This window comes from Staurois parvus, unplaced genomic scaffold, assembly GCF_062004578.1.
Source record: "Staurois parvus isolate SC_StPar_1 unplaced genomic scaffold, SC_StPar_1.0 ptg003445l, whole genome shotgun sequence".
NCBI lineage: Eukaryota > Metazoa > Chordata > Amphibia > Anura > Ranidae > Staurois > Staurois parvus.
In genome coordinates, this window is record NW_028321241.1 from 1 (window position 1) to 18,029 (window position 18,029).

The following is an 18,029-nucleotide window of genomic DNA, read 5'->3' on the forward strand; positions in this document are numbered from 1 at the left end:
CCCCAAGCCAGAGAGGGGGAGGGGCACTACAGACACTGCTGGGGTCCCACCACGCCAGAGAGGGGGAGGGGCACTACAGACACTGCTGGGGTCACACCAAGCCAGAGAGGGGCACTACAGACACTGCTGGGGTCACACCAAGCCAGAGAGGGGCACTACAGACACTGCTGGGGTCACACCAAGCCAGAGAGGGGGAGGGGCACTACAGACACTGCTGGGGTCCCACACCAAGCCAGAGAGGGGGGCACTACAGACACTGCTGGGGTCACACACCAAGCCAGAGAGGGGGGCACTACAGACACTGCTGGGGTCACACACCAAGCCAGAGAGGGGGGCACTACAGACACTGCTGGGGTCACACACCAAGCCAGAGAGGGGGAGGGGCACTACAGACACTGCTGGGGTCACACCAAGCCAGAGAGGGGGGCACTACAGACACTGCTGGGGTCACACACCAAGCCAGAGAGGGGGAGGGGCACTACAGACACTGCTGGGGTCACACACCAAGCCAGAGAGGGGGGGCACTATAGACACTGCTGGGGTCACACACCAAGCCTGAGAGGGGGGGAACTACAGACACTGCTGGGGTCACATCAAGCCGGGGGGACACAAGGCACTACATACACTGCTGGGGTCACACACCAAGCCAGAGGGGGGGAGGGACACGAGGCACTACAGACACTGCTGGGGGTCACACCAACGGGGGGGGTTCACTTACTGCATCGGATCTTTTTGTAGAGGGGAACATCCGGCTTCTTGTACAACTATTGGACAGAGAGGAGAGCGTGTCAGATCATTCCACCAATAGGAGGCCAGGAGGCGGGGCCACCGACACCTTACCTGGTTGTGTTTCCACTGCCACAGGATGTCATATGGAAGCTGGAAGTCACTCCTCTTATGGCGGAGATATTTCCCTGCAAGACACAGATGGGGCGTCATTGTGGGAGGGGCAGACACCAAGTGGGGGGGAACCTCCCCATTGTGGGAGGGACAGACACCAAGTGCTGGGGGAATCTCCCCATTGTGGGAGGGGCAGACACCAAGTGCTGGGGGATTCTCCCCATTGTGGGAGGGGCAGACACCAAGTGCTGGGGGAATCTCCCCATTGTGGGAGGGGCAGACACCAAGTGCTGGGGGATTCTCCCCATTGTGGGAGGGGCAGACACCAAGTGCTGGGGGAAACTCCCCATTGTGGGAGGGGCAGACACCAAGTGCTGGGGGAATCTCCCATTGTGGGAGGGGCAGACACCAAGTGCTGGGGATTCTCCCCATTGTGGGAGGGGCAGACACCAAGTGCTGGGGGAAACTCCCCATTGTGGGAGGGGCAGACACCAAGTGCTGGGGGAAACTCCCCATTGTGGGAGGGGCAGAGACACCAAGTGCTGGGGGAAACTCCCCATTGTGGGAGGGGCAGACACCAAGTGGGGGGAAACTCCCCATTGTGGGAGGGGCAGAGACACAAACTACTGGGGGGAATCTCCCCATTGTGGGAGGGGCAGAGACACCAACTACTGGGGGAATCTCCCCATTGTGGGAGGGGCAGAGACAACTATTGGAGGAATCTCCCCATTGTGGGAGGGGCAGAGACACCAAGTGCTGGGGGAAACCTCCCCATTGTGGGAGGGGCAGAGACACCAACTGCTGGGGGAAACTCCCATTGTGGGAGGGGCAGAGACACCAACTACTGGGGGGAAACCTCCCCATTGTGGGAGGGGCAGAGACACCAACTACTGGGGGAATCTCCCCATTGTGGGAGGGGCAGAGACACCAACTACTAGAGGAATCTCCCCATTGTGGGAGGGGCAGAGACACAACTACTGGAGGAATCTCCCCATTGTGGGAGGGGCAGAGACACCAACTACTAGAGGAATCTCCCCATTGTGGGAGGGGCAGAGACACCAACTACTGGGGGAAACCTCCCCATTGTGGGAGGGGCAGAGACACCAACTACTGGGGGAATCTCCCCATTGTGGGAGGGGCAGAGACACAACTACTGGAGGAATCTCCCCATTGTGGGAGGGGCAGAGACACAACTACTGGAGGAATCTCCCCATTGTGGGAGGGGCAGGGACACAAACTACTGGGGGAAACTTCCCATTGTGGGAGGGGCAGAGACACAACTACTGGGGGGAATATCCCCATTGTGGGAGGGGCAGAGACACAACTACTGGGGGGAATATCCCCATTGTGGGAGGGGCAGAAACACTACTGGGGGGAATCTCCCCACTGTGGGAGGGGCAGAGACACCAACTACTGGGGGGAAACCTCCCCATTGTGGGAGGGGCAGAGACACCAACTACTGGGGGAATCTCCCCATTGTGGGAGGGGCAGACACCAACTACTGGGGGAATCTCCCCATTGTGGGAGGGGCAGAGACACCAACTACTGGGGGAATCTCCCCATTGTGGGAGGGGCAGAGACACCAACTACTGGGGGAATCTCCCCATTGTGGGAGGGGCAGAGACACCAACTACTGGGGGAATCTCCCCATTGTGGGAGGGGCAGAGACACCAACTACTGGGGGAAACCTCCCCATTGTGGGAGGGGCAGAGACACCAACTACTGGGGGAATCTCCCCATTGTGGGAGGGGCAGAGACACTACTGGGGGGAATCTCCCCACTGTGGGAGGGGCAGAGACACCAACTACTGGGGGGAAACCTCCCCATTGTGGGAGGGGCAGAGACACCAACTACTGGGGGAATCTCCCCATTGTGGGAGGGGCAGAGACACCAACTACTGGGGGAATCTCCCCATTGTGGGAGGGGCAGAGACACCAACTACTGGGGGAATCTCCCCATTGTGGGAGGGGCAGAGACACCAACTACTGGGGGAATCTCCCCATTGTGGGAGGGGCAGAGACACCAACTACTGGAGGAATCTCCCCATTGTGGGAGGGGCAGAGACACCAACTACTGGAGGAATCTCCCCATTGTGGGAGGGTTGTGGAGAACACTTTCCATACACGCTCCTCTGTGCGGAGTTCCTCCCGTGGGGGGGTCAGGAGGAGCCCAGATGGCCGGTCAGTGGGGGAGAAGTACAATATGAAGATGTATTTTCTCCCCCTCGCTCCTCATGCGCGGGGTGCCGGCGGGTTCCAGGAAGCGGGGGGCTGGGCTGGGAATTGGCTGTTTCTGGGATGACCTCACCGGAGGAGACAAAAGCCTCATTGAGGGCCCGGGGCCGGCAGCCAGAGGAACACGGAACAGTCTGTCTGTGGTGGAGCCGAGGTCAGGAATCCGGCCCAGAATAGAACGCTGAAACCCTAGACCCTGGCGGAGTGTGTGTGTGTACATGTGTGTGTGTGTACATGTGTGTGTGTGTACATGTGTGTGTGTGTACATGTGTGTGTGTACATGTGTGTGTGTGTACATGTGTGTGTGTACATGTGTGTGTGTGTACATGTGTGTGTGTACATGTGTGTGTGTGTACATGTGTGTGTGTATGTACATGTGTGTGTGTGTACATGTGTGTGTGTATGTACATGTGTGTGTGTGTACATGTGTGTGTGTACATGTGTGTGTTGTGTACATGTGTGTGTGTACATGTGTGTGTACATGTGTGTGTGTACATGTGTGTGTGTGTACATGTGTGTGTGTGTACATGTGTGTGTGTGTACATGTGTGTGTGTACATGTGTGTGTGTGTGTACATGTGTGTGTGTACATGTGTGTGTGTGTGTACATGTGTGTGTGTGTGTACATGTGTGTGTGTACATGTGTGTGTGTGTACATGTGTGTGTGTGTGTACATGTGTGTGTGTGTGTACATGTGTGTGTGTGTACATGTGTGTGTGTGTACATGTGTGTGTGTGTGTACATGTGTGTGTGTGTACATGTGTGTGTGTGTGTACATGTGTGTGTGTGTACATGTGTGTGTGTGTACATGTGTGTGTGTGTGTGTACATGTGTGTGTGTGTACACCCCTACACCTCCCGGATGGGACACCCCTACACCTCCCCGGATGGGACACCCCTAAACCTCCCGGGATGGGACACCCCTACACCTCCCTCCCCGGATGGGACACCCCTACACCTCCCGGATGGACACCCCTACACCTCCCCGGATGGGACACCCCTACACCGCCCCGGATGGGACACCCCTACACCTCCCTCCCCGGATGGGACACCCCTACACCTCCCGGATGACACCCCTACACCTCCCCGGATGGGACACCCCTACACCGCCCCGGATGGGACACCCCTACACCTCCCGGGATGGGACACCCCTACACCTCCCCGGATGGGACACCCCTACACCGCCCCGGTTGAACACCCCTACACCTCCCCGGATGGACACCCCTACACCGCCCCGGTTGGACACCCCTACACCTCCCCGGATGGACACCCCTACACCGCCCCGGATGGACACCCCTACACCTCCCCGGATGGACACCCCTACACCTCCCCGGTTGGACACCCCTACACCGCCCCGGATGGACACCCCTACACCACCCCGGATGGACACCCCTACACCACCCCGGATGGACACCCCACAATCCCGCCCATTCGCAGGGCTCTGAGGAGGCGGAGCCACTCACCGATGTGGATGGGGGCCGGCAGCAGACCGTACTCGTGCTCCTTCGGGTTATATTCCAATTTCTCCTTCTTCAGCTGCATCAGACGACTCTTTGGGCTGTAAGATGAGGAGACGGCGTGAGATCACCACAGGCGCACATCCATCCAGAACCTCTGCCGGGCCTTCATTGGGTCCCTCTGGAGGGGTTCTGATCACTGTGACCCCAAATATTCCCACAAGATCCCTCCCCCACCATCCAGAAACCAACAGGAACTAAGACCCAAAGACAGCACAGTCCCCTGGTTCTGGGTCAGCACAGTCCCCTGGTTCTGGGTCAGCACAGTCCCCTGGTTCTGGGTCAGCACAGTCCCCTGGTTCTGGGTCAGCACAGTCCCCTGGTTCTGGGTCAGCACAGTCCCCTGGTTCTGGGTCAGCACAGTCCCCTGGTTCTGGGTCAGCACAGTCCCTGGTTCTGGGTCAGCACAGTCCCCTGGTTCTGGGTCAGCACAATGTATTCCCCTGGTTCTAGGTCAGCACAGTCCCCTGGTTCTGGGTCAGCACAGTCCCCTGGTTCTGGGTCAGCACAGTCCCCTGGTTCTGGGTCAGCACAGTCCCCTGGTTCTGGGTCAGCACAGTCCCCTGGTTCTGGGTCAGCACAGTCCCCTGGTTCTGGGTCAGCACAATGTATTCCCCTGGTTCTAGGTCAGCACAGTCCCCTGGTTCTGGGTCAGCACAGTCCCCTGGTTCTGGGTCAGCACAGTCCCCTGGTTCTGGGTCAGCACAGTCCCCTGGTTCTGGGTCAGCACAGTCCCCTGGTTCTGGGTCAGCACAGTCCCCTGGTTCTGGGTCAGCACAATGTATTCCCCTGGTCCTGGGTCAGCACAGTGGCAGAAGACACCCCCAGTTTGGGGCAGTGAAGGGCACCCCCAGTTTGGGGCAGTGAAGGGCACCCCCAGATCAGGGCAGTGAAGGGCACCCCCAGTTGGGGGCAGTGAAGGGATCCCCCAATTTGGGGCAGTGAAGGGCACCCCCAGATCGGGGCAGTGAAGGGCACCCCCAGTTGGGGCAGTGAAGGGCACCCCCAGTTTGGGGCAGTGAAGGGCACCCCCAGTTTGAAGCAGTGAAGGGCACCCCCAGTTGGGGGCAGTGAAGGGCACCCCCAGTTGGGGCAGTGAAGGGCACCCCCAGTTCGGGGCAGTGAAGGGTACTCCCAGTCGGGGGCAGTGAAGGGCACCCCCAGATCGGGGCAGTGAAGGGCACCCCCAGTTGGGGGCAGTGAAGGGCACCCCCAGTTGGGGGCAGTGAAGGGCACCCCCAGATCGGGGCAGTGAAGGGCATCCCCAGTTGGGGGAAGTGAAGGGCACCCCCAGTCGGGGGCAGTGAAGGGCACCCCCAGTTGGGGGCAGTGAAGGGCACCCCCAGTCCGGGGCAATGAAGGACCCTCCCAGATCGGGGCAGTGAAGGACCCCCCCAGATCGGGGCAGTGAAGGGCACCCCCAGATTGGGACAGTGAAGGGCACCCCCAGTTGGGAGCAGTGAAGGGCACCCCCAGATCGGGGCAGTGAAGGGCACCCCCAGTTGGGGGCAGTGAAGGGCACCCCCAGATCGGGGCAGTGAAGGGCACCCCCAGATTGGGGCAGTGAAGGGCACCCCCAGATTGGGGCAGTGAAGGGCACCCCCAGTTGGGGCAGTGAAGGACCCCCCCAGATCGGGTCAATGAAGGGCACCCCCAGTTGGGGGCAGTGAAGGGCACCCCCAGATCGGGGCAGTGAAGGGCACCTCCAGTCCGGGGCAGTGAAGGACCCCCCCAGATCGGGGCAGTGAAGGGCACCCCCAGTTGGGGGCAGTGAAGGGCACCCCCAGATCGGGACAGTGAAGGGCACCCCCAGATCGGGGCAGTGAAGGGCACCCCCAGATCGGGGCAGTGAAGGGCACCCCCAGTCCGGGGCAGTGAAGGACCCCCCCAGATCGGGGCAGTGAAGGGCACCCCCAGTTGGGGGCAGTGAAGGGCACCCCCAGATCGGGGCAGTGAAGGGCACCCCCAGTCCGGGGCAGTGAAGGGCACCCCCAGATCGGGGCAGTGAAGGGCACCCCCAGTCCGGGGCAGTGAAGGGCACCCCCAGTCCGGGGCAGTGAAGGGCACCCCCAGATCGGGGCAGTGAAGGGCACCCCCAGATCGGGGCAGTGAAGGGCACCCCCAGTCCGGGGCAGTGAAGGGCACCCCCAGTCCGGGGCAGTGAAGGACCCCCCCAGTCCGGGGCAGTGAAGGGCACCCCTCCCGGCACTCACTCGGTGGTCTTGTAGACATCAGAGAAGAGTCCAGCCTTTTGGTATTTCTTTTTGGGGGGACGTGCAACCTTCTTCTCCCGCTGCAGGAGGGGGGCCAGGTGACGGGAAAACGCCTCCACTCGTTCCTGGTGACACCGGCTGATGTCCCGACCCGAGGGGTCACCGATGAAAGAGATCTCCGCCAGACTGGAAGAGAAGAGAGTAGAACTGACTGGAGGAGAGGAGAGAGGAAACGACAGGAGGAGAGGAGAGGGGAAGTGACTGGAGGAGAGGGGAAACGACTGGAGGAGAGGAGAGGGGAAACGACTGGAGGAGAGGAGAGGGGAAGTGACTGGAGGAGAGGAGAGGGGAAATCACTGGAGGAAAGGAGAGGGGAAGTGACTGGAGGAGAGGGGAAGTGACTGGAGGAGAGGAGAGGGGAAACGACTGGAGGAGAGAGGAAACGACAGGAGGAGAGGGGAAACGACAGGAGGAGAGGGGAAGTGACTGGAGGAGAGGGGAGGGGAAGTGACTGGAGGAGAGGAGAAACGACTGGAGGAGAGGGGAAATGACTGGAGGAGAGGAGAGGGGAAACGACTGGAGGAGAGAGGAAACGACAGGAGGAGAGGGGAAATGACTGGAGGAGAGGAGAGGGGAAATGACTGGAGGAGAGGAGAGGGGAAACGACTGGAGGAGAGAGGAAACGACTGGAGGAGAGAGGAAACGACTGGAGGAGAGGGGAAATGACTGGAGGAGAGGAGAGGGGAAACGACTGGAGGAGAGAGGAAACGACAGGAGGAGAGGGGAAACGACTGGAGGAGAGGAGAGGGGAAGTGACTGGAGGAGAGGGGAAACGACTGGAGGAGAGGAGAGGGGAAACGACTGGAGGAGAGGGGAAACGACTGGAGGAGAGGGGAAGTGACTGGAGGAGAGGAGAGGGGAAATGACTGGAGGAGAGGAGAGGGGAAATGACTGGAGGAGAGGAGAGGGGAAATGACTGGAGGAGAGGAGAGGGGAAGTGACTGGAGGAGAGGAGAAGGGAAGTGACTGGAGGAGAGGAGAGGGGAAGTGACTGGAGGAGAGGAGAGGGGAAGTGACTGGAGGAGAGGAGAGGGGAAATGACTGGAGGAGAGGAGAGGGGAAGTGACTGGAGGAGGGGAGAGGGGAAACGACTGGAAGAGAGGAGAGGGGAAACGACTGGAAGAGAGGAGAGGGGAAATGACTGGAGGAGAGGGGAAGTGACTGGAGGAGAGGGGAAGTGACTGGAGGAGAGGAGAGGGGAAGTGACTGGAGGAAAGGAGAGGGGAAGTGACTGGAGGAGAAGGGAAGTGACTGGAGGAGAGGGGAAGTGACTGGAGGAGAGGAGAGGGGAAACGACTGGAGGAGAGGAGAGGGGAAATGACTGGAGGAGAAGGGAAGTGACTGGAGGAGAGGGGAAGTGACTGGAGGAGAGGAGAGGGGAAACGACTGGAGGAGAGGAGAGGGGAAACGACTGGAGGAGAGGAGAGGGGAAACGACTGGAGGAGAGGAGAGGGGAAACGACTGGAGGAGAGGAGAGGGGAAGTGACTGGAGGAGAGGAGAGGGGAAATCACTGGAGGAAAGGAGAGGGGAAGTGACTGGAGGAGAGGGGAAGTGACTGGAGGAGAGGAGAGGGGAAGTGACTGGAGGAGAGGAGAGGGGAAGTGACTGGAGGAGAAGGGAAGTGACTGGAGGAGAGGGGAAGTGACTGGAGGAGAGGGGAAACGACTGGAGGAGAGGAGAGGGGAAACGACTGGAGGAGAGGAGAGGGGAAACGACTGGAGGAGAGGAGAGGGGAAGTGACTGGAGGAGAGGAGAGGGGAAATCACTGGAGGAAAGGAGAGGGGAAGTGACTGGAGGAGAGGGGAAGTGACTGGAGGAGGGGAGAGGGGAAGTGACTGGAGGAGGGGAGAGGGGAAGTGACTGGAGGAGAGGAGAGGGGAAACGACTGGAGGAGGGGAGAGGGGAAATGACTGGAGGAGAGGGGAAGTGACTGGAGGAGAGGGGAAGTGACTGGAGGAGAGGGGAAATGACTGGAGGAGAGGAGAGGGGAAATGACTGGAGGAGAGGAGAGGGGAAGTGACTGGAGGAGAGGGGAAGTGCCTGGAGGAGAGGGGAAGTGACTGGAGGAGAGGGGAAATGACTGGAGGAGAGGGGAAATGACTGGAGGAAAGGAGAGGGGAAACGACTGGAGGAGAGGGGAAATGACTGGAGGAGAGGGGAAGTGACTGGAGGAGAGGAGAGGGGAAATGACTGGAGGAGAGGAGAGGGGAAATGACTGGAGGAGAGGAGAGGGGAAGTGACTGGAGGAGAGGAGAGGGGAAGTGACTGGAGGAAAGGAAAGGGGAAATGACTGGAAGAGAGGAGAGGGGAAACGACTGGAGGAGAGGAGAGGGGAAGTGACGAGAGGAGAGGGGAAATTACTGGAGGAGAGGGGAAGTGACAGGAGGAGCGGAGAGGGGAAGTGACTGGAGGAGAGGGGAAGTGACTGGAGGAGAGGGGAAGTGACTGGAGGAGGGGAGAGGGGAAGTGACTGGAGGAGGGGAGAGGGGAAGTGACTGGAGGAGAGGAGAGGGGAAGTGACTGGAGGAGAGGAGAGGGGAAACGACTGGAGGAGGGGAGAGGGGAAATGACTGGAGGAGAGGGGAAGTGACTGGAGGAGAGGGGAAGTGACTGGAGGAGAGGAGAGGGGAAACGACTGGAGGAGAGGAGAGGGGAAATGACTGGAGGAGAGGAGAGGGGAAGTGACTGGAGGAGAGGAGAAGGGAAGTGACTGGAGGAGAGGAGAGGGGAAGTGACTGGAGGAGAGGAGAGGGGAAATGACTGGAGGAGAGGAGAGGGGAAGTGACTGGAGGAGGGGAGAGGGGAAACGACTGGAAGAGAGGAGAGGGGAAACGACTGGAAGAGAGGAGAGGGGAAATGACTGGAGGAGAGGCGAAGTGACTGGAGGAGAGGGGAAGTGACTGGAGGAGAGGGGAAGTGACTGGAGGAGAGAAGAGGGGAAGTGACTGGAGGAGAAGGGAAGTGACTGGAGGAGAGGGGAAGTGACTGGAGGAGAGGAGAGGGGAAACGACAGGAGGAGAGGAGAGGGGAAGTGACTGGAGGAGAGGGGAAATGACTGGAGGAGAGGAGAGGGGAAGTGACTGGAGGAGAGGAGAGGGGAAGTGACTGGAGGAGAGGGGAAGTGACTGGAGGAGGGGAGAGGGGAAATGACTGGAGGAGAGGAGAAGTGACTGAAGGAGAAGAGAGGGGAAGTGACTGGAGGAGAGGGGAAGTGACTGGAGGAGGGGAGAGGGGAAATGACTGTAGGAGAGGGGAAGTGACTGGAGGAGAGGAGAGGGGAAGTGACTGGAGGAGAGGGGAAGTGACTGGAGGAGAGGGGAAGTGACTGGAGGAGAGGAGAGGGGAAGTGACTGAAGGAGAGGAGAGGGGAAGTGACTGGAGGAGAGGAGAGGGGAAGTGACTGGAGGAGAGGGGAAATGACTGGAGGAGAGGAGAGGGGAAGTGACTGGAGGAGAGGGGAAGTGACTGGAGAAGAGGGGAAGTGACTGGAGGAGAGGGGAAGTGACTGGAGGAGAGGAGAGGGGAAGTGACTGAAGGAGAGGAGAGGGGAAGTGACTGGAGGGGAGAGGAAAAGTGACTGGAGGGGAGAGGAAAAGTGACTGGAGGAGAGGGGAAGTGACTGGAGGAGAGGAGAGGGGAAGTGACTGGAGGAGAGGGGAAGTGACTGAAGGAGAGGAGAGGGGAAGTGTCTGGAGGGGAGAGGGAAAGTGACTGGAGGAGAGGGGAAGTGACTGGAGGAGAGGGGAAGTGACTGGAGGAGAGGAGAGGGGAAGTGACTGGAGGAGAGGGGAAGTGACTGGAGGAGAGGGGAAGTGACTGGAGGAGAGGAGAGGGGAAGTGACTGGAGGAGAGGGGAAGTGACTGAAGGAGAGGAGAGGGGAAGTGACTGAAGGAGAGGGGAAGTGACTGGAGAGGAGAGGGGAAGTGACTGAAGGAGAGGAGAGGGGAAGTGACTGGAGGAGAGGGGAAGTGACTGGAGGAGAGGGGAAGTGACTGGAGAGGAGAGGGGAAGTGACTGAAGGAGAGGAGAGGGGAAGTGACTGGAGGAGAGGGGAAATGACTGGAGGAGAGGAGAGGGGAAGTGACTGGAGGAGAGGAGAGGGGAAGTGACTGGAGGAGAGGGGAAGTGACTGGAGGAGAGGGGAAGTGACTGGAGGAGAGGGGAAGTGACTGAAGGAGAGGAGAGGGGAAGTGACTGGAGGAGAGGGGAAGTGACTGGAGGAGGGGAAGTGACTGGAGGAGAGGAGAGGGGAAGTGACTGGAGGGGAGGAGAAGTGACTGGAGGAGAGGGAAAGTGACTGGAGGAGGGGAAGTGACTGGAGGAGAGGAGAGGGGAAGTGACTGGAGGAGAGGAGAAGTGACTGGAGGAGAGGGGAAGTGACTGAAGGAGAGGAGAGGGGAAGTGACTGGAGGGGAGGGGAAGTGACTGGAGGAGAGGAGAGGGGAAGTGTCTGGAGGGGAGAGGGAAAGTGACTGGAGGAGAGGGGAAGTGACTGGAGGAGAGGGGAAGTGACTGGAGGAGAGGAGAGGGGAAGTGACTGGAGGAGAGGAGAGGGGAAGTGACTGGAGGAGAGGGGAAGTGACTGGAGGAGAGGAGAGGGGAAGTGACTGGAGGAGAGGGGAAGTGACTGAAGGAGAGGAGAGGGGAAGTGACTGAAGGAGAGGGGAAGTGACTGGAGAGGAGAGGGGAAGTGACTGAAGGAGAGGAGAGGGGAAGTGACTGGAGGAGAGGGGAAGTGCCTGGAGAGGAGAGGGGAAGTGACTGGAGGGGAGGGGAAGTGACTGGAGGAGAGGGAAAGTGACTGGAGGAGGGGAAGTGACTGGAGGAGAGGAGAGGGGAAGTGACTGGAGGAGAGGAGAAGTGACTGGAGGAGAGGGGAAGTGACTGAAGGAGAGGAGAGGGGAAGTGACTGGAGGGGAGGGGAAGTGACTGGAGGAGAGGAGAGGGGAAGTGACTGGAGGAGAGGGGAAGTGACTGGAGGAGAGGAGAGGGGAAGTGACTGGAGGAGAGGGGAAGTGACTGGAGGAGAGGGGAAGTGACTGGAGGAGAGGGGAAGTGACTGGAGGAGAGGAGAGGGGAAGTGACTGGAGGGGAGAGGGAAAGTGACTGGAGGAGAGGGGAAGTGACTGGAGGAGAGGGGAAGTGACTGGAGGGGAGGGGAAGTGACTGGAGGAGACTGAGCAGCCGTACCTTGTGCTGCTCTCCTGGTCTTCATCCAATGAGGTCCTCAGACGTTTCCTCATCTGCTTGTCTACACTGAAATGCTTCCTCTTCCAGCCCTTGCGGTGCTCGGTGGTCAGACTGACCCCCTGCACTACGGCCTCGATAATGTCCGTCACGGTGTCTGATCGGGCACTGCTGTGCTCCTGCTGGCTGACCAGCGGCATGGCCAGTAGGGAGTCTGGAGGATACTTCCTGGGCCTCCCCGGCCTCCTCTTCACGATGTTGTTCCCGGTCCGGGACTGTCTCTGCAGTTTCTTGGCCTTCAGGATTTTATTGACATGGTCCATGTTCTTCTTGGAGGCCAGGATTTTGTCGTAGCCGTACATCCTGCGAGCCTGCTTGTGAATGGCCTCCACCACACTTCTCTTCAGGCCTGGCAGACGACCAGACGAGGAGCCGTCCGCAGGAGATTCCATGGCAGGTGTCTCTGACCGGCTCTGGCCTTTGTCCCGGCTGTGCCCCCTGGCAGGACTGGAGGAGGACGGGGCAGAAGGAAGGACGTCCTCCACTGTGCGCTGCAGCAAACAATCCACAGACTCCTCCACCGTAGAACTGTGCCGCAGGCTCCGCAACGGGACCCCCATGACTGCAAGAAGACCACAAAGATTAGGACCATCAGAATGGCCGTACCCCTTCATGGACCCCCATGACTGCAAGAAGACCACAAAGATTAGGACCATCAGAATGGCCTCAACCGTTCATGGACCCCCATGACTGCAAGAAGACCACAAAGATTAGGACCATCAGAATGGCCGTACCCCTTCATGGACCCCCATGACTGCAAGAAGACCACAAAGATTAGGACCATCCAAATGGCCGTACCCCTTCATGGACCCCCATGACTGCAAGAAGACCACAAAGATTAGGACCATGAGAATGGCCTCACCCCTTCATGGACCCCCATGACTGCAAGAAGACCACAAAGATTAGGACCATCAGAATGGCCGTACCCCTTCATGGACCCCCATGACTGCAAGAAGACCACGAAGATTAGGACCATCCGAATGGCCGTACCCCTTCATGGACCCCCATGACTGCAAGAAGACCACAAAGATTAGGACCATCAGAATGGCCGTACCCCTTCATGGACCCCCATGACTGCAAGAAGACCACAAAGATTAGGACCATGAGAATGGCCTCAACCGTTCATGGACCCCCATGACTGCAAGAAGACCACAAAGATTAGGACCATGAGAATGGCCTCACCCCTTCATGGACCCTCATGACTTCAAGAAGACCACAAAGATTAGGACCATCAGAATGGCCGTACCCCTTCATGGACCCTCATGACTGCAAGAAGACCACAAAGATTAGGACCATGAGAATGGCCTCACCCCTTCATGGACCCCCATGACTGCAAGAAGACCACAAAGATTAGGACCATCAGAATGGCCTCAACCGTTCATGGACCCTCATGACTGCAAGAAGACCACAAAGATTAGGACCATCAGAATGGCCTCACCCCTTCATGGACCCCCATGACTGCAAGAAGACCACGAAGATTAGGACCATCCGAATGGCCTCACCCCTTCATGGACCCCCATGACTGCAAGAAGACCACAAAGATTAGGACCATCAGAATGGCCGTACCCCTTCATGGACCCCCATGACTGCAAGAAAACCACGAAGATTAGGACCATCCGAATGGCCTCACCCCTTCATGGACCCCCATGACTGCAAAAAGACCACAAAGATTAGGACCATGAGAATGGCCTCACCCCTTCATGGACCCCCATGACTGCAAAAAGACCACAAAGATTAGGACCATGAGAATGGCCTCACCCCTTCATGGACCCCCATGACTGCAAGAAGACCACGAAGATTAGGACCATCCAAATGGCCTCACCCCTTCATGGACCCCCATGACTGCAAAAAGACCACAAAGATTAGGACCATGAGAATGGCCTCACCCCTTCATGGACCCCCATGACTGCAAAAAGACCACAAAGATTAGGACCATGAGAATGGCCTCACCTGTTCATGGACCCCCATGACTGCAAAAAGACCACAAAGATTAGGACCATCAGAATGGCCGTACCCCTTCATGGACCCCCATGACTGCAAGAAGACCACAAAGACTAGGACCATGAGAATGGCCGTACCCCTTCATGGACCCCCATGACTGCAAGAATACCACAAAGATTAGGACCATGAGAATGGCCGTACCCCTTCATGGACCCCCATGACTGCAAGAAGACCACAAAGATTAGGACCATGAGAATGGCCGTACCCCTTCATGGACCCCCATGACTGCAAGAAGACCACAAAGATTAGGACCATCAGAATGGCCGTACCCCTTCATGGACCCTCATGACTGCAAGTAGACCACAAAGATTAGGACCATGAGAATGGCCTCACCCCTTCATGGACCCCCATGACTGCAAGTAGACCACAAAGATTAGGACCATGAGAATGGCCTCACCCCTTCATGGACCCCCATGACTGCAAGAAGACCACAAAGATTAGGACCATCAGAATGGCCTCAACCGTTCATGGACCCCCATGACTGCAAGAAGACCACAAAGATTAGGACCATCAGAATGGCCTCAACCATTCATGGACCCCCATGACTGCAAGAAGACCACAAATATTAGGACCATGAGAATGGCCTCACCCCTTCATGGACCCCCATGACTGCAAGAAGACCACAAAGAATAGGACCATCAGAATGGCCGTACCCCTTCATGGACCCCCATGACTGCAAGAAGACCACAAAGACTAGGACCATGAGAATGGCCTCACCCCGTTCATGGACCCCCATGACTGCAAGAAGACCACAAAGACTAGGACCATGAGAATGGCCTCAACCGTTCATGGACCCTCATGACTGCAAGAAGACCACAAAGATTAGGATCATGAGAATGGCCTCACCCCTTCATGGACCCCCATGACTGCAAGTAAACCACAAAGATTAGGACCATGAGAATGGCCGTACCCCTTCATGGACCCCCATGACTGCAAGAAGACCACAAAGATTAGGACCATCAGAATGGCCTCACCCCTTCATGGACCCCCATGACTGCAAGAAGACCACAAAGATTAGGACCATCAGAATGGCCTCAACCGTTCATGGACCCCCATGACTGCAAGTAGACCACAAAGATTAGGACCATCAGAATGGCCTCACCCCTTCATGGACCCTCATGACTGCAAGAAGACCACAAAGATTAGAACCATCAGAATGGCCTCACCCCTTCATGGACCCCCATGACTGCAAGAAGACCACAAAGATTAGGACCATCAGAATGGCCTCACCCCTTCATGGACCCCCATGACTGCAAGAAGACCACAAAGATTAGGACCATCAGAATGGCCTCACCCCTTCATGGACACCCATGACTGCAAGAAGACCACAAAGATTAGGACCATCAGAATGGCCGTACCCCTTCATGGACCCCCATGACTGCAAGAAGACCACGAAGATTAGGACCATCAGAATGGCCTCACCCCTTCATGGACCCCCATGACTGCAAGAAGACCACAAAGATTAGGACCATCAGAATGGCCGTACCCCTTCATGGACCCCCATGACTGCAAGAAGACCACGAAGATTAGGACCATCCGAATGGCCTCACCCCTTCATGGACCCCCATGACTGCAAGAAGACCACAAAGATTAGGACCATGAGAATGGCCTCACCCCTTCATGGACCCCCATGACTTCAAGAAGACCACAAAGATTAGGACCATGAGAATGGCCTCACCTGTTCATGGACCCCCATGACTGCAAGAAGACCACAAAGAATAGGACCATGAGAATGGCCGTACCCCTTCATGGACCCCCATGACTGCAAGAATACCACAAAGATTAGGACCATGAGAATGGCCGTACCCCTTCATGGACCCCCATGACTGCAAGAAGACCACAAAGATTAGGACCATCAGAATGGCTGTACCCCTTCATGGACCCCCATGACTGCAAGAATACCACAAAGATTAGGACCATGAGAATGGCCTCACCCCTTCATGGACCCCCATGACTGCAAGAATACCACAAAGATTAGGACCATGAGAATGGCCTCACCCCTTCATGGACCCCCATGACTGCAAGAATACCACAAAGATTAGGACCATCAGAATGGCCTCACCCCTTCATGGACCCCCATGACTGCAAGTAGACCACAAAGATTAGGACCATGAGAATGGCCTCACCCCTTCATGGACCCCCATGACTGCAAGAAGACCACAAAGATTAGGACCATCAGAATGGCCTCAACCGTTCATGGACCCCCATGACTGCAAGAAGACCACAAAGATTAGGACCATCAGAATGGCCGTACCCCTTCATGGACCCCCATGACTGCAAGAAGACCGCAAAGATTAGGACCATCAGAATGGCCTCACCCCTTCATGGACCCCCATGACTGCAAGAAGACCACAAAGATTAGAACCATCAGAATGGCCTCACCCCTTCATGGACCCCCATGACTGCAAGAAGACCACAAAGATTAGGACCATCAGAATGGCCTCACCCATTCATGGACCCCCATGACTGCAAGAAGACCACGAAGATTAGGACCATCAGAATGGCCTCACCCCTTCATGGACCCCCATGACTGCAAGAAGACCACAAAGATTAGGACCATCAGAATGGCCGTACCCCTTCATGGACCCCCATGACTGCAAGAAGACCACGAAGATTAGGACCATCCGAATGGCCTCACCCCTTCATGGACCCCCATGACTGCAAGAAGACCACAAAGATTAGGACCATGAGAATGGCCTCACCCCTTCATGGACCCCCATGACTTCAAGAAGACCACAAAGATTAGGACCATGAGAATGGCCTCACCTGTTCATGGACCCCCATGACTGCAAGAAGACCACAAAGACTAGGACCATGAGAATGGCCGTACCCCTTCATGGACCCCCATGACTGCAAGAATACCACAAAGATTAGGACCATGAGAATGGCCTCACCCCTTCATGGACCCACATGACTGCAAGAAGGCCACAAAGATTAGGACCATCAGAATGGCCGTACCCCTTCATGGACCCCCATGACTGCAAGAAGACCACAAAGATTAGGACCATCAGATTGGCCTCACCCCTTCATGGACCCACATGACTGCAAGAAGGCCACAAAGATTAGGACCATCAGAATGGCCTCACCCCTTCATGGACCCCCATGACTGCAAGTAGACCACAAAGATTAGGACCATGAGAATGGCCTCACCCCTTCATGGACCCCCATGACTGCAAGTAGACCACAAAGATTAGGACCATGAGAATGGCCTCACCCCTTCATGGACCCTCATGACTGCAAGAAGACCACAAAGATTAGGACCATGAGAATGGCCTCACCCCTTCATGGACCCTCATGACTGCAAGAAGACCACAAAGATTAGGACCATCAGAATGGCCTCAACCGTTCATGGACCCCCATGACTGCAAGAAGACCGCAAAGATTAGGACCATCAGAATGGCCGTACCCCTTCATGGACCCCCATGACTGCAAGAAGACCACAAAGACTAGGACCATGAGAATGGCCTCACCCCGTTCATGGACCCCCATGACTGCAAGAAGACCACAAAGACTAGGACCATGAGAATGGCCTCAACCGTTCATGGACCCTCATGACTGCAAGAAGACCACAAAGATTAGGATCATGAGAATGGCCTCACCCCTTCATGGACCCCCATGACTGCAAGTAAACCACAAAGATTAGGACCATGAGAATGGCCGTACCCCTTCATGGACCCCCATGACTGCAAGAAGACCACAAAGATTAGGACCATCAGAATGGCCTCACCCCTTCATGGACCCCCATGACTGCAAGAAGACCACAAAGATTAGGACCATCAGAATGGCCTCAACCGTTCATGGACCCCCATGACTGCAAGTAGACCACAAAGATTAGGACCATCAGAATGGCCTCACCCCTTCATGGACCCTCATGACTGCAAGAAGACCACAAAGATTAGAACCATCAGAATGGCCTC

At 57.1% G+C, this 18,029-nt stretch overlaps 1 protein-coding gene across 1 annotated transcript in view; it reads right to left on the bottom strand.

The window, feature by feature from the left end:
* Positions 1–718: 718 nt before the first annotated feature.
* Positions 719–18,029, bottom strand: part of LOC149428168 (histone-lysine N-methyltransferase ASH1L-like) — a gene marked incomplete at its 3' end in the record, with an annotated part of 34,468 nt that continues 17,157 nt past the window's right edge. The window contains exons 4-8 of the mRNA XM_089667639.1: positions 12,055–12,673; positions 6,803–6,988; positions 4,536–4,630; positions 841–914; positions 719–764 (exon numbers count right to left, since the gene is read on the bottom strand). Coding sequence (XP_089523765.1) covers positions 719–764; positions 841–914; positions 4,536–4,630; positions 6,803–6,988; positions 12,055–12,673 — 1,020 coding nt within the window. The remainder of the gene's footprint in view (positions 765–840; positions 915–4,535; positions 4,631–6,802; positions 6,989–12,054; positions 12,674–18,029) is intronic.